Source organism: Amblyraja radiata, chromosome 9 (genome assembly GCF_010909765.2).
Source record: "Amblyraja radiata isolate CabotCenter1 chromosome 9, sAmbRad1.1.pri, whole genome shotgun sequence".
Lineage (NCBI taxonomy): Eukaryota > Metazoa > Chordata > Chondrichthyes > Rajiformes > Rajidae > Amblyraja > Amblyraja radiata.
This window is the reverse complement of record NC_045964.1, coordinates 4,274,204-4,292,581: the sequence shown is the minus strand read 5'-3', so window position 1 is coordinate 4,292,581 and position 18,378 is coordinate 4,274,204. Positions and strand designations below refer to the sequence as shown.

General features: G+C 43.6%; 1 protein-coding gene across 2 annotated transcripts in view; it reads right to left on the bottom strand.

Moving 5' to 3' along the window:
* ppp2r5c (protein phosphatase 2 regulatory subunit B'gamma) overlaps nt 1–18,378 on the bottom strand; it is a 113,709-nt gene that overhangs the window by 35,583 nt on the left and 59,748 nt on the right. For both annotated transcript variants that reach the window (XM_033026521.1, XM_033026523.1), the window contains 3 exons: nt 9,580–9,672; nt 6,329–6,459; nt 3,888–3,947 (listed from right to left, as the gene is read on the bottom strand). In XM_033026521.1, the coding sequence (XP_032882412.1) occupies nt 3,888–3,947; nt 6,329–6,459; nt 9,580–9,672 (284 nt within the window). The remainder of the gene's footprint in view (nt 1–3,887; nt 3,948–6,328; nt 6,460–9,579; nt 9,673–18,378) is intronic.

Sequence of the window (18,378 nt, the reverse complement as noted above, 5' to 3'; positions counted from 1 at the left end):
GAAGGAACTGCAGATGCTGGTTTAAACTGAAGATAGACACAAAAAGCTGGAGTAACTCAGCAGGACAGAAGGAATGGGTGACGTTTCGGGTCAGTGATACAAGAAAGGAGAGATATAGACGAGGTAGAGAGATAAAGATTTATTGTTACCGGATAGAACTCTTGAATGTATGAGAACATTTGTACTATTGGGACGACAGATGCCACAATGGGCTAAGTGTTCGGCTGGCGACCGGAAGGTAGCCGGTTCGAATCCCGCTTGGAGTGCATACTATCGTTGTGTCCTTGGGCAAGACACTTCACCCACCTTTGCCTGTGTGTGAATGTGTGTGAATGTGTGTGAGTGATTGGTGGTGGTCGGAGGGGCCGTAGGCGCAGATTGGCAGCCACGCTTCCGTCAGTCTGCCCCAGGGCAGCCGTGGCTACAGAAGTAGCTTACCACCACCGAGTGTGACTGAGGAATGTATGAATAATGCGATGTAAAGCGCCTTGAGTATTAGAAAGGCGCTATATAAATCCCATCCATCATTATTATTATTATTAAGAAACTAGCACTTGATTAGGATTTAAGTACATGAAAAACAAGAATTTTGTCAATAGTCATAGAGCACAGAAACAGGCCCTTCAGCCCAACTCATCCATGCTGACCAAGATCCCCCATCAAAGCTAGTCGCACCTGCCCACGTTTGGCCCATATCTCTCTGAACCTTTCATAGAAACAAAGAAAATAGGTGCAGGAGGAGGCCATTCGGCCCTTCGAGCCAACACCACCATTCATGGTGATCATGGCTGATCGTCCCCAATCAATAACCCGTGCCTGTCTTCCATCCATGTACCTGTCCAAGTGTCTTTTAAATGTTTTTATTGTACCTGCCTCAACTACCTCCTCTGGTAGCTTGTTTTAGAAACCCACCATACTCTGTGAAAATAAGTTACCCCTCAGGTTCCTATTAAATCTTTCCTATTTTACCTTAAACCTGTGCCCTCTGGTTCTCAATTCCCCTTACCCCGGGTAAAAGACTGATTCAGGCTATCTATTCCTCTCATGATTTTATATACAAAGATATGTTCAGAAGCAGAGAGAATATAATGCATGATTGTAAGAAATACGAGCAATATTTTGAGTCTGCTCTATCATTTATCAAGAATATGGCTGATCTACCACTGTACCATTTTCCAGCACTGTGTCCATAATCCCATGGTTCAGTGGTCAGGAACGTATTCATCTATTTTGAACAAACACAAATGACAGAGGCCGTTCAGCTACGCAGGGAGAGGAATTCCAAAGTTCACCACCGAGTTAAGACACTTTTCCTCACCTAAGTTTGAATCGGCACATGTACTCAAACAGTGCCCTAGGTCATGGGCTCCTCCATCAGGAGAAACATCCTCCGCATTTAGCGTATCAAATCCTGTGGGAATTTTGTAAATTTTAAGAGATCCTTCCTCGTCTACTCAATCTCTTTTAGTATGGGAAACCTGCATCCCTGAATCTTCCCTGCACCTCCTCCAAGACTCCTATGGACGATTGATGATATTCAGCTAATCGCCATTTAACAGATACTCTGCATTGGTCATCTCTAGCAATGTGGATAACCTTGGATTTGTCCCACAATACATCTCATCTGTCCCGTTCTCATCCACATTATTTTCGCTGACACTTCCTCACTCACAATCTCACCTAGCCTTGTATTATGTGCAAATGTCTGTCTGTCTATATATATATATATATATATCTATGCTCACACCTCAATGAGATCCAAACCAGTCATGATGTTGAGTTCTTCTTCCCTCGCCTCCACACTTATTTCTCTGACAAAGTGCTTACGGCCCTTGACTCCCAATGACATCCCTTACTCCAGTCTCCAACATTCCTCCTCCTCCTGGACTCCTCCTGCCAGCCTGCTACCTTCTTTGAACCTTTTTATTTGCAACTGCAAGAGTGACATCAACTGTTTTGACGTCTCCACTCCCTAGCCCAGTCCAATCTCACCCCCTCGGAATGCACAGCCCTCTGCTCACTCAGCAACAATCCCAATATTATCAGGGGAGGTGCTGTTGTAGTCTGGCAGGCTGACCTTTACCGTCAAGCCAGGCGGAAGGCTCCAGATACCATCTCATTTCATTCCTCTTCTCTCCTCATCTGACATCCTTTTGTCACCTTTTCATCTCTTTGGCATTGTCCACCCATCTGAGAATTAAAACCCTCTGTCGCCTATATCCAGCCAGGCTTTATCCCACCACAGGTACACAAAAATGCTGGAGAAACTCAGCGGGTGCAGCAGCATCTATGGAGCGAAGGAAATAGGCAACGTTTCGGGCCGAAACCCTTCTTCAGACTTTATCCCACCATAACCTCACTTCCAGCTTTCTCCCCTCTGCTACAATCACTCTGAAGAAGGATCCTGACCCAAACATACGCAGATTCATTCCCTCCACATCTGCTGCCTGAGCTGCCGCTACACATCTGCTGCCTGAGCTGCTGAGTTATTCCAGCAGTTTGTTTTATCCAAAAGATTAGTCAGACATTATTTTCCCAACATAAAGCCATGTTGACTGCTCAATCCTATTATTCTTTTTGAGGTGTTCCCTCACTATTAGTGGCATGTACTATTTACAAGCTAGAGTAAACAAAATATAATTTATCTAAACATTATGAGTTCTTTCCATACTTTAAAGATTACTTACCTAGATAAAACACCCGCCTAATTTACTTACCTGGATAAAAGCACCCACAAATTTAAAAATATCAATCCCATGTTCTGAAGCAGGATGGATTACAAAAAAAAAGAAATGAAAAAACTAGAGTATAATGTGATTTATTCATTTGCTTGGGTAATGGTGGAAATGGAATCTACATTGAATCGTGGATCAACCAACTGGTAAAATGTTTTGCAAATGAACCACTGCAGCAAGACTTCTGCCATAGATCTTCCAGATTTGTAGCTGCGTGCAAAAGTATTTGGAAAATACTTGCATGCACGGCAAGGAGTGAAAAGCCTCGAGTCAGAACAAAACTAACAAGATTAGTCATAACCGAGATATTGTAAAGACTGCAACATCTTCAGCAACATTTTAAACTTATTCAATGTCTTTAAGCAACTGCTGAAACTAGTTTTTTTGTTTTTTTTAAACTGAAATAAATCTTGCCAAATAATAAAAATCAAAAACAAAATGGCAACCATCAGAACGGAAAATTAAAATCGAAAGCAAAAAGCGGAAGAGTCCCACATACATCCAATTTACTTCTCCCCAAAATGCACATTTTAGTACTTTTCTTCTTGAAATCCAAGGATCTTGGGTTCAGAACTATTTTATGAACTTCGAAAAGGAAGACTTTAGGAGGTAAAAAAAAATAGAAACGCACATCAACGAATCTGAAAGCACTCATGACCAACAAGGGAGTCAGTTTCTGTGAGAAAGATAAACTTCACAGGTTCATGGCTAAATCTTCATTAAATATAATGCAATTAATTTGGAGCTTTTAGTCAAGTTTGTTTATTTCAGTTTAGGATCTTATCTGTACAAGTTCAGAATGCAGAACACGACATTTGTTAATGCAGACACCCACTGGAATAATAAGCCTCTTCACAGGCATGTATAATTCAACTGTGTTACCACATGGGACTGAAACAGTATTTGCAACCTGGTTACATTTCCTCTTGATATACCTGGTTACATTTCCTCTTGATATACCACAAACCTACTTAAAAATCTCCTGCTTCAGTTAAAGATGGTTAAATGTATGCACTGTTCCACAATGTACCTATGGTGTTGATAGCACTGTAATGTTGTAGAATGAGTATGTTCTTTAGCAAAATATAAAATTAATGGGCATTATGACAAGATCTTTAAAATGCCTCCATATTACTTAAAGTAACTACTCACCTTCCTAAAATCTCCAACAGTTCTGCTATACCATTGTGATGTTCCGTTTCATAAATAAACCTAGGATAAAAGTAATTGCAAATAATTTATAATTGTTGAACTTGCAAGATAACCCACCAAGTTGTTTTTTTAAAAGTTCAATAAAGGCAGAGATTCACAATATGCTATATCAAGTAACATCTGCACGGAAAGAAAAAGACAACATTTCAGATCGAGGAAGTTTCACTAAAGTGGAGACGTGAGAAAGCAGATGCATCTTAAATTGTAGAGGAAATGTCTGCAGTAATAAAACAACTGTTCCTTTTTCTGTTTTAATGACCATTATGCAACGTAATTTGTTACCATTTGTTTCAGATTGAGCGTCTGAAATTTTTGGCTTCAGTGATAGTGACTGTCCAGACATTTAATGAAAAGTGGAGTATTTGTACACTGATCAAACCTACTTCACTAATAACTCAAAAGTTAACGTGCAAACTGACAATTATCTTGCCAGGTTGGGCTTGGGAAGAATTGGCAACATCTTGGCGGGTTGAAGCAGCAAATCTTTCACCATGACACTATAGTGCTGATGAGCCAGTGACCTAGAGAAAAGGAACAGTTTGGGTGCGTGAATGAGAGTCAATCTATAACTGTGCTGTTTTGTTCTAGATAGTGTGGAGGTTTGGGTATTGTTGAAGCTGCATTTAGGCTGTGAGACAAAGGAAAAGTATTCTAGTGTGATCCTGACCTGCCTTTTAGACAACGGAAAGATAATGGTAGCTAAAGGTTACTAACGAGTCTCCAAACCCACTCGCATGGTGTAGTAAAAACACCAAGTGCAGAAGTAACTCAACAGATCAGGCAGCATTGCAAGGGAACATGGAAACACGACGTTTCAGGTTGTGACCTTTCTTCAGATTGATGTGGTGGGGGTGGGAGAGGGGAGAAGAAAGCTGGAAGGGCAGGACAAAGCCAGGCATGTAATAGTTGGGATACAGGTGAGGACATTTTTTGATAGGCAGATGACTGAACAGAGGCCAGAGATAAAAGGACAGAACGTATGAGACAAAAGTATTAAAGAATTGCTGATTGTGAAGCTAGTGGTAGGGATGTAGGTGGAAGGAGAAGGTTAGGAGTTAGTGCGAGTCCAGGTGAGGTGCAGGGGGGGGGGGGGACAGGGTGGGGCGGGGGAATATGGTAGTTACATAGAAAATATGTGCACGTGTAGGTCATTCGGTCCTTCGAGCCAGCACCACCATTTAACATGATCATGGCTAATCATCCAGAATCAGTACGCAGTTTTTGCTTTCTCCCCATATTCCCATACTCCATTATAGCCAAGAGCTATATCTAACTCTCTCAAATACATCCAGTGAATTGGCCTCCACTGCCTTCCACAGATTCACAACTCTCTGGCTGAAAAAGTTTTTCCTCATCTCAGTCTTAAACCTGTGACCCTCTGGTTCTGGACTTCCCCAACATGGGGACCATTTTTCCTGCAAATAGCCTGTCCAATCCCTGAAGGGCCTGTCCCACTTAGGCTATTTTTTAGGTGACTGTCATAGTCTTAGCAGGTCGCCGAAAAACCGGCGACTGGACCCACCTTTGACATTAAATTTGAAATAGAATCATTACTTTAACAAAAAAAAAAAACGAAGTCAGCACCTGCAACAACCTACGTCACCTGGTGACAATCTACGTTAATCTGGCGACAACTACGACAGCACCTACGTCAGGAGAAGTCAAGCTACGCTCATTGGCGTCAAACCCACCGTCGCTGACTGTTTCCGAAAATGTTTCAACTTGTTGAAAATCCAGCAGCGACCAAAAAGACGTTACGACTCTTTGGGCGACTGAGGAGACTACCCACGACCATACAGGCAACACCCCGGCGACCATGTGGCGGGAAGGGGAAAACCCCCCCCCCAAAAAAAAAACACCTACGTGGGACAGGCCCTTTAAGAATTTGTGTAGGAAAGAACTGCAAATACTGGTTTAAATCGAAGATAGACACAAAAAGTTGGAGTAACTCAGTGGGACAGGGAGCATTGCTGGAGAGAAGGAATGGGTGACATTTCGGGTTGACACCCTTCTTCAGTCTGAAAAGTAACCCATTCCTTCTCTCCAGAGATGCTGCCCGTTCCCCTGAAGAATTTTATACGTTTCTATAAGATTACCTGAAATTGGAGAATTCAATGTTCAGACCATTGGGTTATAAGCTGCCAAATAGGAGGTGCTGTTCCTCCAGTTAGCATGTGCCATCACTCTGACAATGGAGGAGGCCCAGGACAAAATGGTCAGTATGGGAATGGGGAGTTAAAATGTTTAGCAACCAGGAGATACAGTAGGCCTTGATAGACTGGTCTGAGTGATGGCAACCGCCCTTCCCATGACAACATACTGGATTCCACGTAAATTACAAAACATCCAATTTTATACAAATACTCATTAAAAGTACATACCTATAAAATATATTATTGATTTGTTTTCGGATATAAGCCCTTAGGCCCAAGAATTTTCCATAGATTCGATGAAGGGTTGTTTTCAAAAAGTCTCTTTCACGTGGATCTTCACTGTCAAACAGTTCTAATAGCTGTTGAAATGGGGAAGATGTTAAAAAAAGTTTTATATGCTTTAATATACTGCTTTAATAACTAGGCAAGAGCAGAGAACAAAAAAGCAGCACAGAAACAGGCCCTTTAGCCCCAAAAAGTGTCTGCAACTAAGATGAGATAGAGCCTTTATTATTGAGAGATAGGTAATGTAAAAGTAAACAATACCTATAATGATATCTAAATAAAGTTAAAAATGCATTATAGAAGGCATTGCATTATTAGACCCAGCACTGAGGGTTATAGGATTCGGAACTCTTAGCACACAAAGTCACATTTAGCTTCCTAATGAAACGAAAGTTGATCAGAAAACTTCCTGAAATGTTGGAAACATGGCTTAATAGAGATATCAGAAACCCTTCCCAGCAGCACAACAACATGTACAATGGATTCCTAAATAAAAGCAATTAATACTAGATCATTTAAAAAGTGCTGCAAACATTCAGCAGGTCAGGCTGTTTCTGTTGAACGAAACATTTCAGATCTGACACCATGCATCAGTGCTTCTCTAAGACATTCAATAAAAAACAGACTATTAAGCGTTTCATCACATTTTACATTTATGGAAATACATTTCTGAATCACAATGTTTTTGCGATCAGATCGATCAATCAATCGGATCATGATTTTACTCCATCTAAGGTGATATTACACAATGAGAGCTCTGTGCTACCAGAGGAGCCAACACTGAAGTGCATTAGAGGGTATGGTATTGGGGGTAGGGTATTGAAATGGATAGAGAACTGGTTGGCAGACAGGAAACAAAGAGAAGGAATTAACTGTTCATTTTCAGAATGGCAGGCAGTGACTAGTGGGGTAAGTAAGTAAGTTATATTTATATAGCACGTTTTGAGTCAACTCGCATTGACACCAAAGTGCTTTACATAAAATAGATAATAAGTTTCCATACAAACCATAGAAAAAGGTTAAAAAATAAAGAAAATGGACACAACACATTATAGAGTTCAACACAAACGTCCCCCCACAGCAGAATCAAAAATTTCCACTGTGGGGAAAGGCACCAGAAAGTTAAGTCCTCTTCCTCGGAAACACCCGAGGTCGGGGCCCATTTGTGGCCTTGCAGCCAGTCCGAAGATTTTCAGGTGTGCCGCAAGGCTCGGTGCTGGGCCCCCAGTTATTTACAAATATATATATTAACGATTTAGACGAAGAAATTAAATGAAACATCTCCAAGTTTGCGGAGTGGTGGTGTTGAGCTGCGAGGAGGATGTTGTGAGGCTGCAGGGTGACATGGATAGGTTGATTGCGTGGCAGATGCAGTATAATGTGGATAAATGTGAGATTATTATATGAATGGTGTCAGATTAGGAAAAGGGGAGGTGCAACGCGACCTCTGTGTGCTTATACATCAGTCACTGAAAGTAAGCATGTAGGTACATCAGGCAGTGAAGAAAGCTAATGGCCCTCATTGCGAGAGGATTTGAATATAGGAGCAAGGAGGTCCTATTGCAGTTGTACAGGACACTGGTGAGACCGAATCTGGAGTATTGTGTGCAGTTTTGGTCTCCTAATTTGAGGAGGGACATTCTTGCTATTGAGGGAGTGCAGCGTAGGTTAACAATGGAGCAACTGGGCTTGTATTCACTGGAATTTAGAAGGATGAGGGGTTATCTTATAGAAACATATACAATTATTAAGGGATTGGACAGGCTAGATACAGGAAAAATGTTCCCCATGTTGGGGGAGTCCAGAACCAGGGGTCACAGTTTCAGAATAAAGGGTAGGCCATGAAGGACTGAGATAAGGAAAAACCTTTTCATCTGTGTAATTCTCTGCCACAGAAGGCAGTGGAGGCCAATTCACTGGACATAATCGAGAGAGTTAGACATAGCTCCTAGGGCTAACGGATTCAAGGGATATGGGGAGAAAGCAGGAACAGAGTACTGATTCTGGATGGTAGACAAAATGTAGGAGTAACTCAGCGGGACAGGCAGCATTTCTGGAGAGAAGGAATGGGTGAGGTTTTGGGTCGATACCCTTCTTCAGACTGATTCTGGATGATCAGCCATGATCATATTGAATGGCAGTGCTGGCTCGAAGGGCCGAATGGCCTACTCCTGCACCTATCTATGTTTCGATGCAATATTAAATTAAACCTCAGGCTACCTGTCCTAAGAATGACAGAATAGGAAACAATGGGAGCAGCCACCCAGCTCATCAAGTCTACCATTTTCATAGCCAAAGTTCAAAATATTTGTGATGCATGAACTGCTTTGGAGCCTTTATGGTATTATGTAGAAAAATAAACTTGCATTTATTAAAGTATCTATTCATAAGAGTCTCAAAACACCCAAATAATTGAACTCTTTTTGAAGTGTTGTGCTGCAGTTTGTTACGTTTTTTTGTATAGGGCTGCGGTAGAGGTGCTGCCTTACAGCGCCAGACCCTGGTTTGATCCTGACTATGGGTGCTGTCTGTACGGAATTTACACGATCTCCATGTGACCGCGTGGGTTTCCTCCCACATCACAAAGATGTATAGGTTTGTAGGTTAATTGGCTTCTGTAAATTGTCTTTAGTGTGTAGGACAGAACTAGTGTCCGAGAGATCACTGGTCACCACAGATTCAGTGGGCTGATTGGCCAATTTCCACGCTATATTTATAGAAGGAGTGAAATTAAAACGATAGCTCTGAATTGCAATGTAAATAGGAGAAAATTAAGAGTTAATTTTATTTGTTACATCCTAACAGCTGTAAGCTTCACCAATTTGCCTATGAGCAGTGTGATCTAACAACCCACTTTAGGCATTCCAATTATAAAATTAAATGCTACTGGATCATTCACAACTTACGTCAACATTGAACAGACAACAGACTTGTCCAACGATAGCAACTATAGAATCCAATATTTATTTTGTTTGGATAACATATTAATTAGTAAATATCATGGGGGGAATAAAGCGGATAAAAATGGATCAATTAGTTTAACAAAATTAAAATGCTACAAAGTTAGGAGATGTCAACTGGGCAGACATTGTTTACTACACTGCAGGCATACAGTACATATTCAAATCTATAAGCTTAGTACTTTAGAAAACAAAGTGCAAATTGAATGATCAGTAGCTGGTTACTTATCTTACCTGCATTACGAATTTCTGGTCAATATACTTCTTTGCAATATTTGGTTGAAAATCAGGAGACTCCAGAAACCTCAAGAAAAATTCATATACCAACTGACGAGAAAAAAGAATGAATAATATTAGTAGACAGAGATCAGTTTATGTTCTTCAATGGTATTTAAAAAATGGTATTGTGCTTGTGATCGGTCTCAATGTTATGCATAATTTCCACCTGAATTAGTCACACAGCATTGAAACATGCCTTTCAGCCCAACTATACTGTGCCGACTATGGTGCTCCATCTAAGCCTTCTATCCCAAATGCCTGCGTTTAGCCCATATAATATCCCTCTAAACCTTTCCTATCAATGTACCTGAATGTGCATGTTAAACATTGTTATAGTACCCACCTCAACTACCTCTTCTGGCAGCTCATTCCATACATCCACTATCCTCTACGTGGTGCTCAGATTCGTATTAAACCTTTCCCCTCTCATATTAAACCTATGTCCTCCGGTCCTTGATTTTACTTCAGAGTCATGTGAGTGACTACGTGAAGAAGGGCCGTCCGTCTGCGTGCGCGTCATTACGTCTGAAAGCAACGCGCACAACGGACGGGAGCGGCACTGCGACCTCCCAGCCATTGGGATTTAAAAAAGGCGGCAGGTAAGAAAAGTTGAACCACTTACCCTGCGCTTTCTGTTCGGGCTAAAGAAGTGATTTTTCTTTCAGAGCCCCAAAAATGTCAAAGAGAAGGTCCGCGGGGAAACCGGCTGCCGAAGACCGCAGCATTCCCGGTAGCGGACGACGCTCATTCTCGCCGACATTACCGCCGGCGTTAGAACCGGTAGTAGCAGACTTGGTGCAGGAGAGCAGCACCGTGGTGGTCCCGGCGGGACGTAAAGCCACCCAAAAGTCTGCCAGACCCGTAGATTCGGATGAGTCCGGGGAAGAGGGATACCCTCCCTCATCGGGAAGCGTCCGAGGACGACTCTCCCACATGGAGCAGCTGGTGGAGAAGCTGCTCCACAATGATAAACTCCGGAGAAAGGAGCATTATCAGCACGAGTCCCATTTACAGACCGTGCCAGCAGCCTCATACTCTGAGCAGCAATATGTCTTCCCCATGGAAGGGGGAAGCACATACGGGGATTACCCGGACTCAGAGTTTGGAAGCACAGGAGGGGAACACTCCCAGGGGGGGACTGGAGGAAGCCCCCCTACAATCAACTAAATTTGCGATCTCCACAGCACTGGGAGCACTCTTGGATGAAGACCTAGCAAGTAACATCAACTACTTGGCGTCTCATCAACTCAAGGATCTTGTCATAGAAGAAACCTTAAACAGGTACCCCCCACCATCAAACTGTGCTTCCCTCAAGGTACAAGCGGTGAACCGCATAATTTGGGGACAAATAGGTCCCATAATCAGGAACCAGGAACTGAAGTTCCAAAAAGTGTTAAACCTGCTGGGGTCAGGAATCACTTCGTTTGCAGGAGGTGTGGAAGGAGGCATCCTCAGAGCGGGAGCAGGATACCATGGCACTGCTATGCAATGCCCGTTTTGAAATAAATTGCATACGGAAAGAGGCCATAAAACCGGCTATAAATTCAAAGTACGCAGCACTTTGCAAAGCTAGCGACACCCAGCCCGCAAACTACCTGTTTGGAGAAGACCTGCCTAGACAGGTACGGGACCTGGATGATAAGGCAAAAACCATGCGCCTCATAACAAGAGGTCAGCCCACACCCAGGGGCCCATCCACGAGATTCCACCCCTACAGCTCTCGGCGTTTTACACCTAGAGAGCCAGGCACCAGAGGAAGATTCACCCCTGAGACAAGGTCTTTTTTAGGGGCAGGCCCCAGCAGGCCGACAGCGAGGATGAGGAGAGAGCAACCACTAGCTCTGCTCCCGAAACCTCGCGGACAAAAGCCAGCACCACGACGCCGGTAACAACAGAGGTAAGTAAAACCAGTTCCTCAGGGAACATACCAAATGAACCTCACTTACAGGTGGGGGGGGGAAGGTTGAAATACTTCTTAAAATAATGGTGTTGGGTTACTAAGGATCCATTCATACTGCACAGTATAGAAGGATTCAAAATTGAGTTCAATTTAAATTTATCAACATCACCAACACATTCTAATACTCGCACATATGTCTTTTCCCAAAAAGAGACAATGGATATACAAAAAGAAATTGAAACGTTATCTGACAAAAATGTCATTGAGAGGTCATACACAGAACCTCACCAATTTATATCCAATATTTTTCCAAAAGAGAAAAAGGATGGAGGGATCCGTTTTATTTTGGATCTTACGGAACTAAATACATATGTGCAATACAAACACTTTAAAATGGACAATTTTGGAACAGCAACTCAGTTGGTTTCCAAAAATGGCTATATGGCATGCATCGACCTAAAAGATGCATACTATTCGGTGTCTATTCACAAAGAGTATAGGAGATATTTGAAGTTTACCTGGATGGGTCAGTTATGGCAATACAAGGCTCTGCCAAATGGGTTGACATCAGCCCCTAGACTGTTTACCAATTTACTTAAACCAATTCTGGGGCTGCTAAGATCTCAAAATCACATAATCATGGCATATTTGGATGACATTTTCATCTTTGGAGTTACCAAAGAATTGGCGGAAGCAACCCTGTTTGAAAAACTTGGGTTCCTAATCCATCCAGTTAAATCAAAATTAACTCCTACCAAGGTAATTGATTATCTAGGATTTACTATCAACACAGTAATACACCTTTGGTTGGTGACTTTGCCAAAAGGCAAACAAAAAGACTTGAGGAAAGCCTGCAATGATCTGATAGAAAAACACAAACCAACTATCAGACAAACAGCAAGTGCTATTGGCAAATTGGTAGCTGCCTTCCCTGCAGTACGCTACGGACCTTTGCATTACCAGCATTTACAGCAGGCAAAGGAACGAGCATTGAAATTGCATGCAGGTCAGTTTGGCAAATCAATGCGGTTACCAGCTGAAGCCATTATTGAACTACAATGGTGGATGGAAAACATAAAACTCAGCTCAAGGGAAATCTTAATTGAGAGCCCATCAGTGTTTCTCCAAACCGACGCAAACGGGTTAGGATGGGGAGCCACTAACACAGCCAGGAGCTGTGGAGGCAGATGGAATGAGCAAGAGTCAACTATACTCCTAAACCAAACCCCTCCTTCCTATCTGACTTCACTGAACTCCTCACACTTGCCTCATCCCTCTCCTCACGTCTGCTGCTACTTGGTGACTTAAATATTCACATGGACTCCCCCACCTGCAAGCTTGCATCTGAATTCGCCTTTTTACTGGACAACTTCTCTCTCACTCAGCCCGTCACCTTTCCCACCCATGACAAAGGTCACATCCTTGACCTGGTCTGCTCCACAAATCAACCGGTACTCGACCTCCATCCATGCCTCTTCCCCCTCTCTGATCATAAGCTTATACGGTTCACCATCCCTTCTCCGACACCTCGCCCCCGCTCCTCCGAGAAATCACCTTCCGTAATCTAAAATCCATTGATTCCCACCATCTCTCTGACCTGCTCTCCCCCACTCTCCCCCTGGACTCAACCCCCATCTCGCCTGATGATCTCACAAACCATCTCAACTCCACCTTGTCTACCTCCCTCAACACTCTGGCCCCCCTCAAAACAAGAACCGTAACTTTCAACACATCCTCACCCTGGTACACACCTGCACTTCGTAAACTGAAACAGACTGGTCGCCAACTCGAACGACTTATAAAGAAATCATCTCTCACAGTCCACCTTGAAGCTTACAAACTCCACCTCACTGACTACAAAGATGCCCTCATTGCTGCAAAATCTGCCTACCTCTCCTCCATATTCACCGATCCCTGCCTAAACCACAGAACCCTCTTCTCCACAGTGGGCAACCTCCTCAAGCCTCGAGCCAACACTCTCCCTACCTCTACTCCGGATCTCTGCAACTCATTCCTCCACTTTTTCGCTGATAAAATCAGCACCATCTATCAATCTTTATCCCCTGTACCCGACTCCCCAGCATCTACTCCACCACCTACCAAGGCCCCTCCTTTCAACATCTCCACTGACCTCCTTACCCCTCCTCCACACTGCTTCCTCTCCCAGTTTGACCTGGTCACCCCTATTGAAATCTCCAAACTCATCAGCTCTTCCAAACCCACTACCTGCTCCCTCGACCCTCTCCCCACTCCCCTGTTGAAGTCTTGCCTCCCCGTTCTCTGCCCCTACCTCGCTAATCTCTTCAACTCCTCATTGTCCCAAGGAATTGTCCCCTCCGCTTTCAAAACTGCTGCCGTTACACCAATCTTAAAGAAACCTGGTCTTGATCCCTCCTCTCTCATTAACTACCGCCCAATCTCAAACCTCCCCTTTCTTTCAAAAACCCTGGAGCGTATCGTTGCGTCGCAACTTTATTCCCACCTCCTTGCGTATAACCTACTTGAACCCCTCCAATCTGGCTTTCGCCCCCTCCATAGCACAGAAACTGCTCTCCTCAAAGTCCTCAACGACCTCCTCACCTCTGCTGACACTGGTTCCCTCAACATCCTCATCCTCCTCGACCTGAGCGCAGCCTTCGATACAGTGAACCATAACATCCTGCTCACCAGACTCAAAGACCTCGGCATTGAAGGCTCTGCACTCAGCTGGCTCCGTTCCTACCTTTCCAACAGATCCCACTTCATCTCTCTCCACAACCACACCTCTGCTACAGCCGCAGTCACTCAAGGCGTTCCCCAAGGCTCCGTACTCGGCCCCCTCCTCTTCATCATCTACATCCTCCCCCTTGGTCAGATACTCCGCCACTTCAATCTGGACTTCCACTGTTGCGCTGATGACACCCAGATTTACCTTGGCACCAAATCCCCCCACAACCCCCCCCCCCTCTCCCATATCAACTCCTGTTTGTCAGCTATAAAAACTTGGATGCAACATAATTTCCTCAAACTCAACAGCGATAAGACAGAATTCCTCCTCATAGGCTCCAAAGCCACACTCAGCAAAATCAATAACCCCACTCTCACCATCGACGGCACCACTGTCTCCCGATCTCCCCAGGCCCGCAACCTTGGCGTGATCTTTGATTCCACCCTCTCCCTTGAGCCTCACATCCGCCATGTCATTAAAACCTCCTTCTTTCATCTCCGCAACATCGCCAAACTCAGACCCTCTCTCACACCGCTTGCTGCTGAAAGACTCATCCATGCCTTCATCTCCTCCCGACTGGACTATTGCAACTCACTTCTCCTTGGCATCAGCTCCACCTACATCAACCGACTCCAACTGGTCCAGAACGCAGCCGCCCGACTCATCACCCACACCAAATCCTGGCATCACATCACTCCAGTCCTCAAAAAACTTCACTGGCTTCCCATCTCCCACCGGATCACCTACAAAATCCTGGTCCTCACCTACAAAGCCCTCCACCATCTGGCCCCCCCATATCTCACTGACCTCCTCTCCCCCTACCAACCCTCACGGTCCCTCAGATCCACATCAGCCGGTCTCCTCTCCATCCACAAGTCCAACCTCCGCAGTTTTGGGGACAGAGCCTTCTCCAGGGCAGCTCCCAGGCTCTGGAACTCCCTCCCCCAACTGATCCGCAATTCCGTGTCCCTCACCATCTTCCAGTCCCGCCTCAAGACCCATCTCTTCACCTCTGCCTATCCTTAGCCCCACGCCCCCATCCCTTTTCATCTGTGCATTAATTGCCGCATACTGTGTTTTGTATTGAATTCAGTCTTTACTTTGTGTACTAGTCATGTCTCTACTATTTATTTCATTCCCCTTACATGTTTTTCCTCTACATGCTCAATTTTTGTAAGGTGTCCTTGAGACTCTTGAAAGGCGCCCATAAATAAAATTTATTATTATTATTATTATACTCCAACAATATGGAATCAATTACCTAGAATTGTTGGGGGCACAATATGGACTCAAGTCTCTCTGTAACAACATGCAACATGTGCATGTTCAAATTCAGATTGATAACACTACTGCGGTAGCATATATCAATCACATGGGTGGTATAAAATCTGTATCCTGTGACAGATTATCTAACCTCATTTGGCACTGGTGCATCGAGTGGGATATTTGGGTGACGGCAGTATATCTACCAGGAAGATATAACACGGTGGCAGATGCAAGGTCACGAATGTTTAATGACAACATAGAATGGATGTTGAATCGTACGGTATTCAATGAAATAACTATACGATTTGGCACTCCAGATTTGGATCCGTTTGCATCTAGATTAAATCATCAATTACCCAGATATGTGTCCTGGGAGCCAGACCCAGGAGCAGAGTCAGTGGATGCCTTTTCCCTAAACTGGGGAGGAATGTATATTTATGCATTCCCACCATTCTGCCTCATAAACCGATGCTTGACTAAAATCAAGCTAGACAAAGCCACAGGCATTTTAGTAGTACCAGATTGGCCTACACAAGCCTGGTCCCCAAAAATACTGGGTATCATAGTGCAGCCATTAATGGTTGTACCCAAGAGAGATTTCCTAGTAAACCCAGTTTCAGGGAGCAGCCATCCACTTTCTGACCGGATTGATTTGTTGGTTTGCAGATTCTAAGGAGGTCATTTCAAGACATCGGATTATCCGAACGAACTGTGGATGTCATCACAAAGGCATGGCGGGACAGTACCAAAAAACAGTACGTCACCCATATTAAGAAGTGGGAAGCTTTCTGCCATGCAAACGATATAGCATACAACACAGTTCTGATAACGGATGTCTTGGAGTTCCTATCAACCCTGTACTATGACTATAAATTAAGTTATAGCGCAATCAACAGTGCCAGATGTGCACTATCCTCCTATTTAACACTGGAGGCAGGGCACGGGCCGATAGGAACGCACCCCTTCGTAATAAAATTCATGAAGGGAATTTACAATTCGATACCCCCAAGGCCTAGGTACACGGACACATGGGATGTGAGCATGGTACTGAACGTATTTCGTCAGTGGGGACAGCCAACGGCCTTATCTTTGTCTAAACTAACATTGAAAGTGGTAATGCTGATGGCGCTAATAACAGCCCAAAGGGTCCAGACACGACAAAAACTACGACTGGACTACATGACCAGCAACACGAATAATATAACATTCGTTGTTAAGGACCTGATCAAACAGAGCAGGCCAGGAATGCCAGGGATGAAGATCCAGTTCCTGGCATATCCAGAGGACCTACGATTGTGTGTGGTAACACATTTACACCACTGCCTGAGAGTCACGGAAAACCTCAGAGGCACAGAACAATTGGTCCTCATCAGCCACAAGAAACCACACCGAAAGGTGTCGACACAAACTATCTCCAGATGGTTAAAGGAGGTAATGGTGGTAGCAGGAATCTTTAAATCTCACTCCACCAGGGCTGCATCTACGTCGGCAGCAAGAACGATGGACGTGCCCCTTGATGACATCCTAGCAGCTGCAGGATGGGTGAACGAAAGAACGTTCCAGCGGTTCTATAATAAACCCATAATCGGACCAGGGGTATTTGCTCGTGTCATCTTAAGTTCTGTTACCTAGCTTCCCCACAGGTTTGGAGGGGAAGCAAATAAAACATTTATTTTTCCTTTATTTTAAAGCATCAGTGTTGTTACTAACTACGTTATGTCTGAATGCTTTAACAATAATCTCATCCATGGTCAATCCATTCAGTGAGTGACGCCTGGATTCGTTGCCGGCGTAAAATCACAGAGCTTTGAAATCTTCACGTAGTCACTCACGTGACTCCGAAGTAAAATAGTAAGATTAAACGAGAACTTACCAGTTTGAAGTTTGATCTTGATTTTATGAGGAGTTACGATGAGCGATTACGTGCCTACCGCTTCCACCCTCATATTATCAAGGTCACATGGAAGTTCTAGTTTTTTCACAATCTTACTATTCTCAGGTCTTCTTAGTTATCTGTGATTTAACACCGCTGCTTTGAAGATTGACGCGCACGCAGACGGACGGCCCTTCTTCACGTAATCGCTCATCGTAACTCCTCATAAAATCAAGATCAAACTTCAAACTGGTAAGTTCTCGTTTAATCTTACTATTAGTCTACTCTAGATAAATACTCTGTGCATTCACCTTGTCAATTCCCTTCAAAATTCTATACACTTCTATAAGATTGCACCATTGCCTCCTGCACTCCAAGGAATAGGTACAGGTCTAGTTCATCCAACTCTTTTACAACAGTCTCACCATCCCAGCATTCACTGTACTGAATCTTCACTGAATTCCCTCTTCAAAAATGTTTTTTCTCATCTAAGGTGACATGTATGATCTAAAGTTATGTATAAATGCAATAAGACATTCTTGCTCCTGAACTCATTCTTTTGTGGTGAACACCAATGTATACTTAATCTCCTGTTGCACCTACATCGTTGCTTTCACTGACTGGTGTAAAAGATCAACCAGGTGCCTTTGTATATCACCATTTTCCATTGCATTCCCCATTTAACCACCATCCTACATTCCTACCCAAGTGGATAATTTCATATTTATACCATATATCACCATTATACTGCAGCTGTCATTAAATTGCCTACACTCAACATTTAGATAATCTTCAAACTCCACAACTATCAACGCAACTGTTTTTTGTCATTGAATATAATATTTCCAAGTATGGCAATGTTCTCGACCAAATCATTGGGATAGATTGTGGAAACCTGGAGGGCAAACACTGAGCCGTCTGCTACCCCAGAACTCTGCCTGATAGCCTCAAAGAAAATGTATTGTATTGTTGCCAGTCACCAATCTTTCAATGCACGATACGTCTATT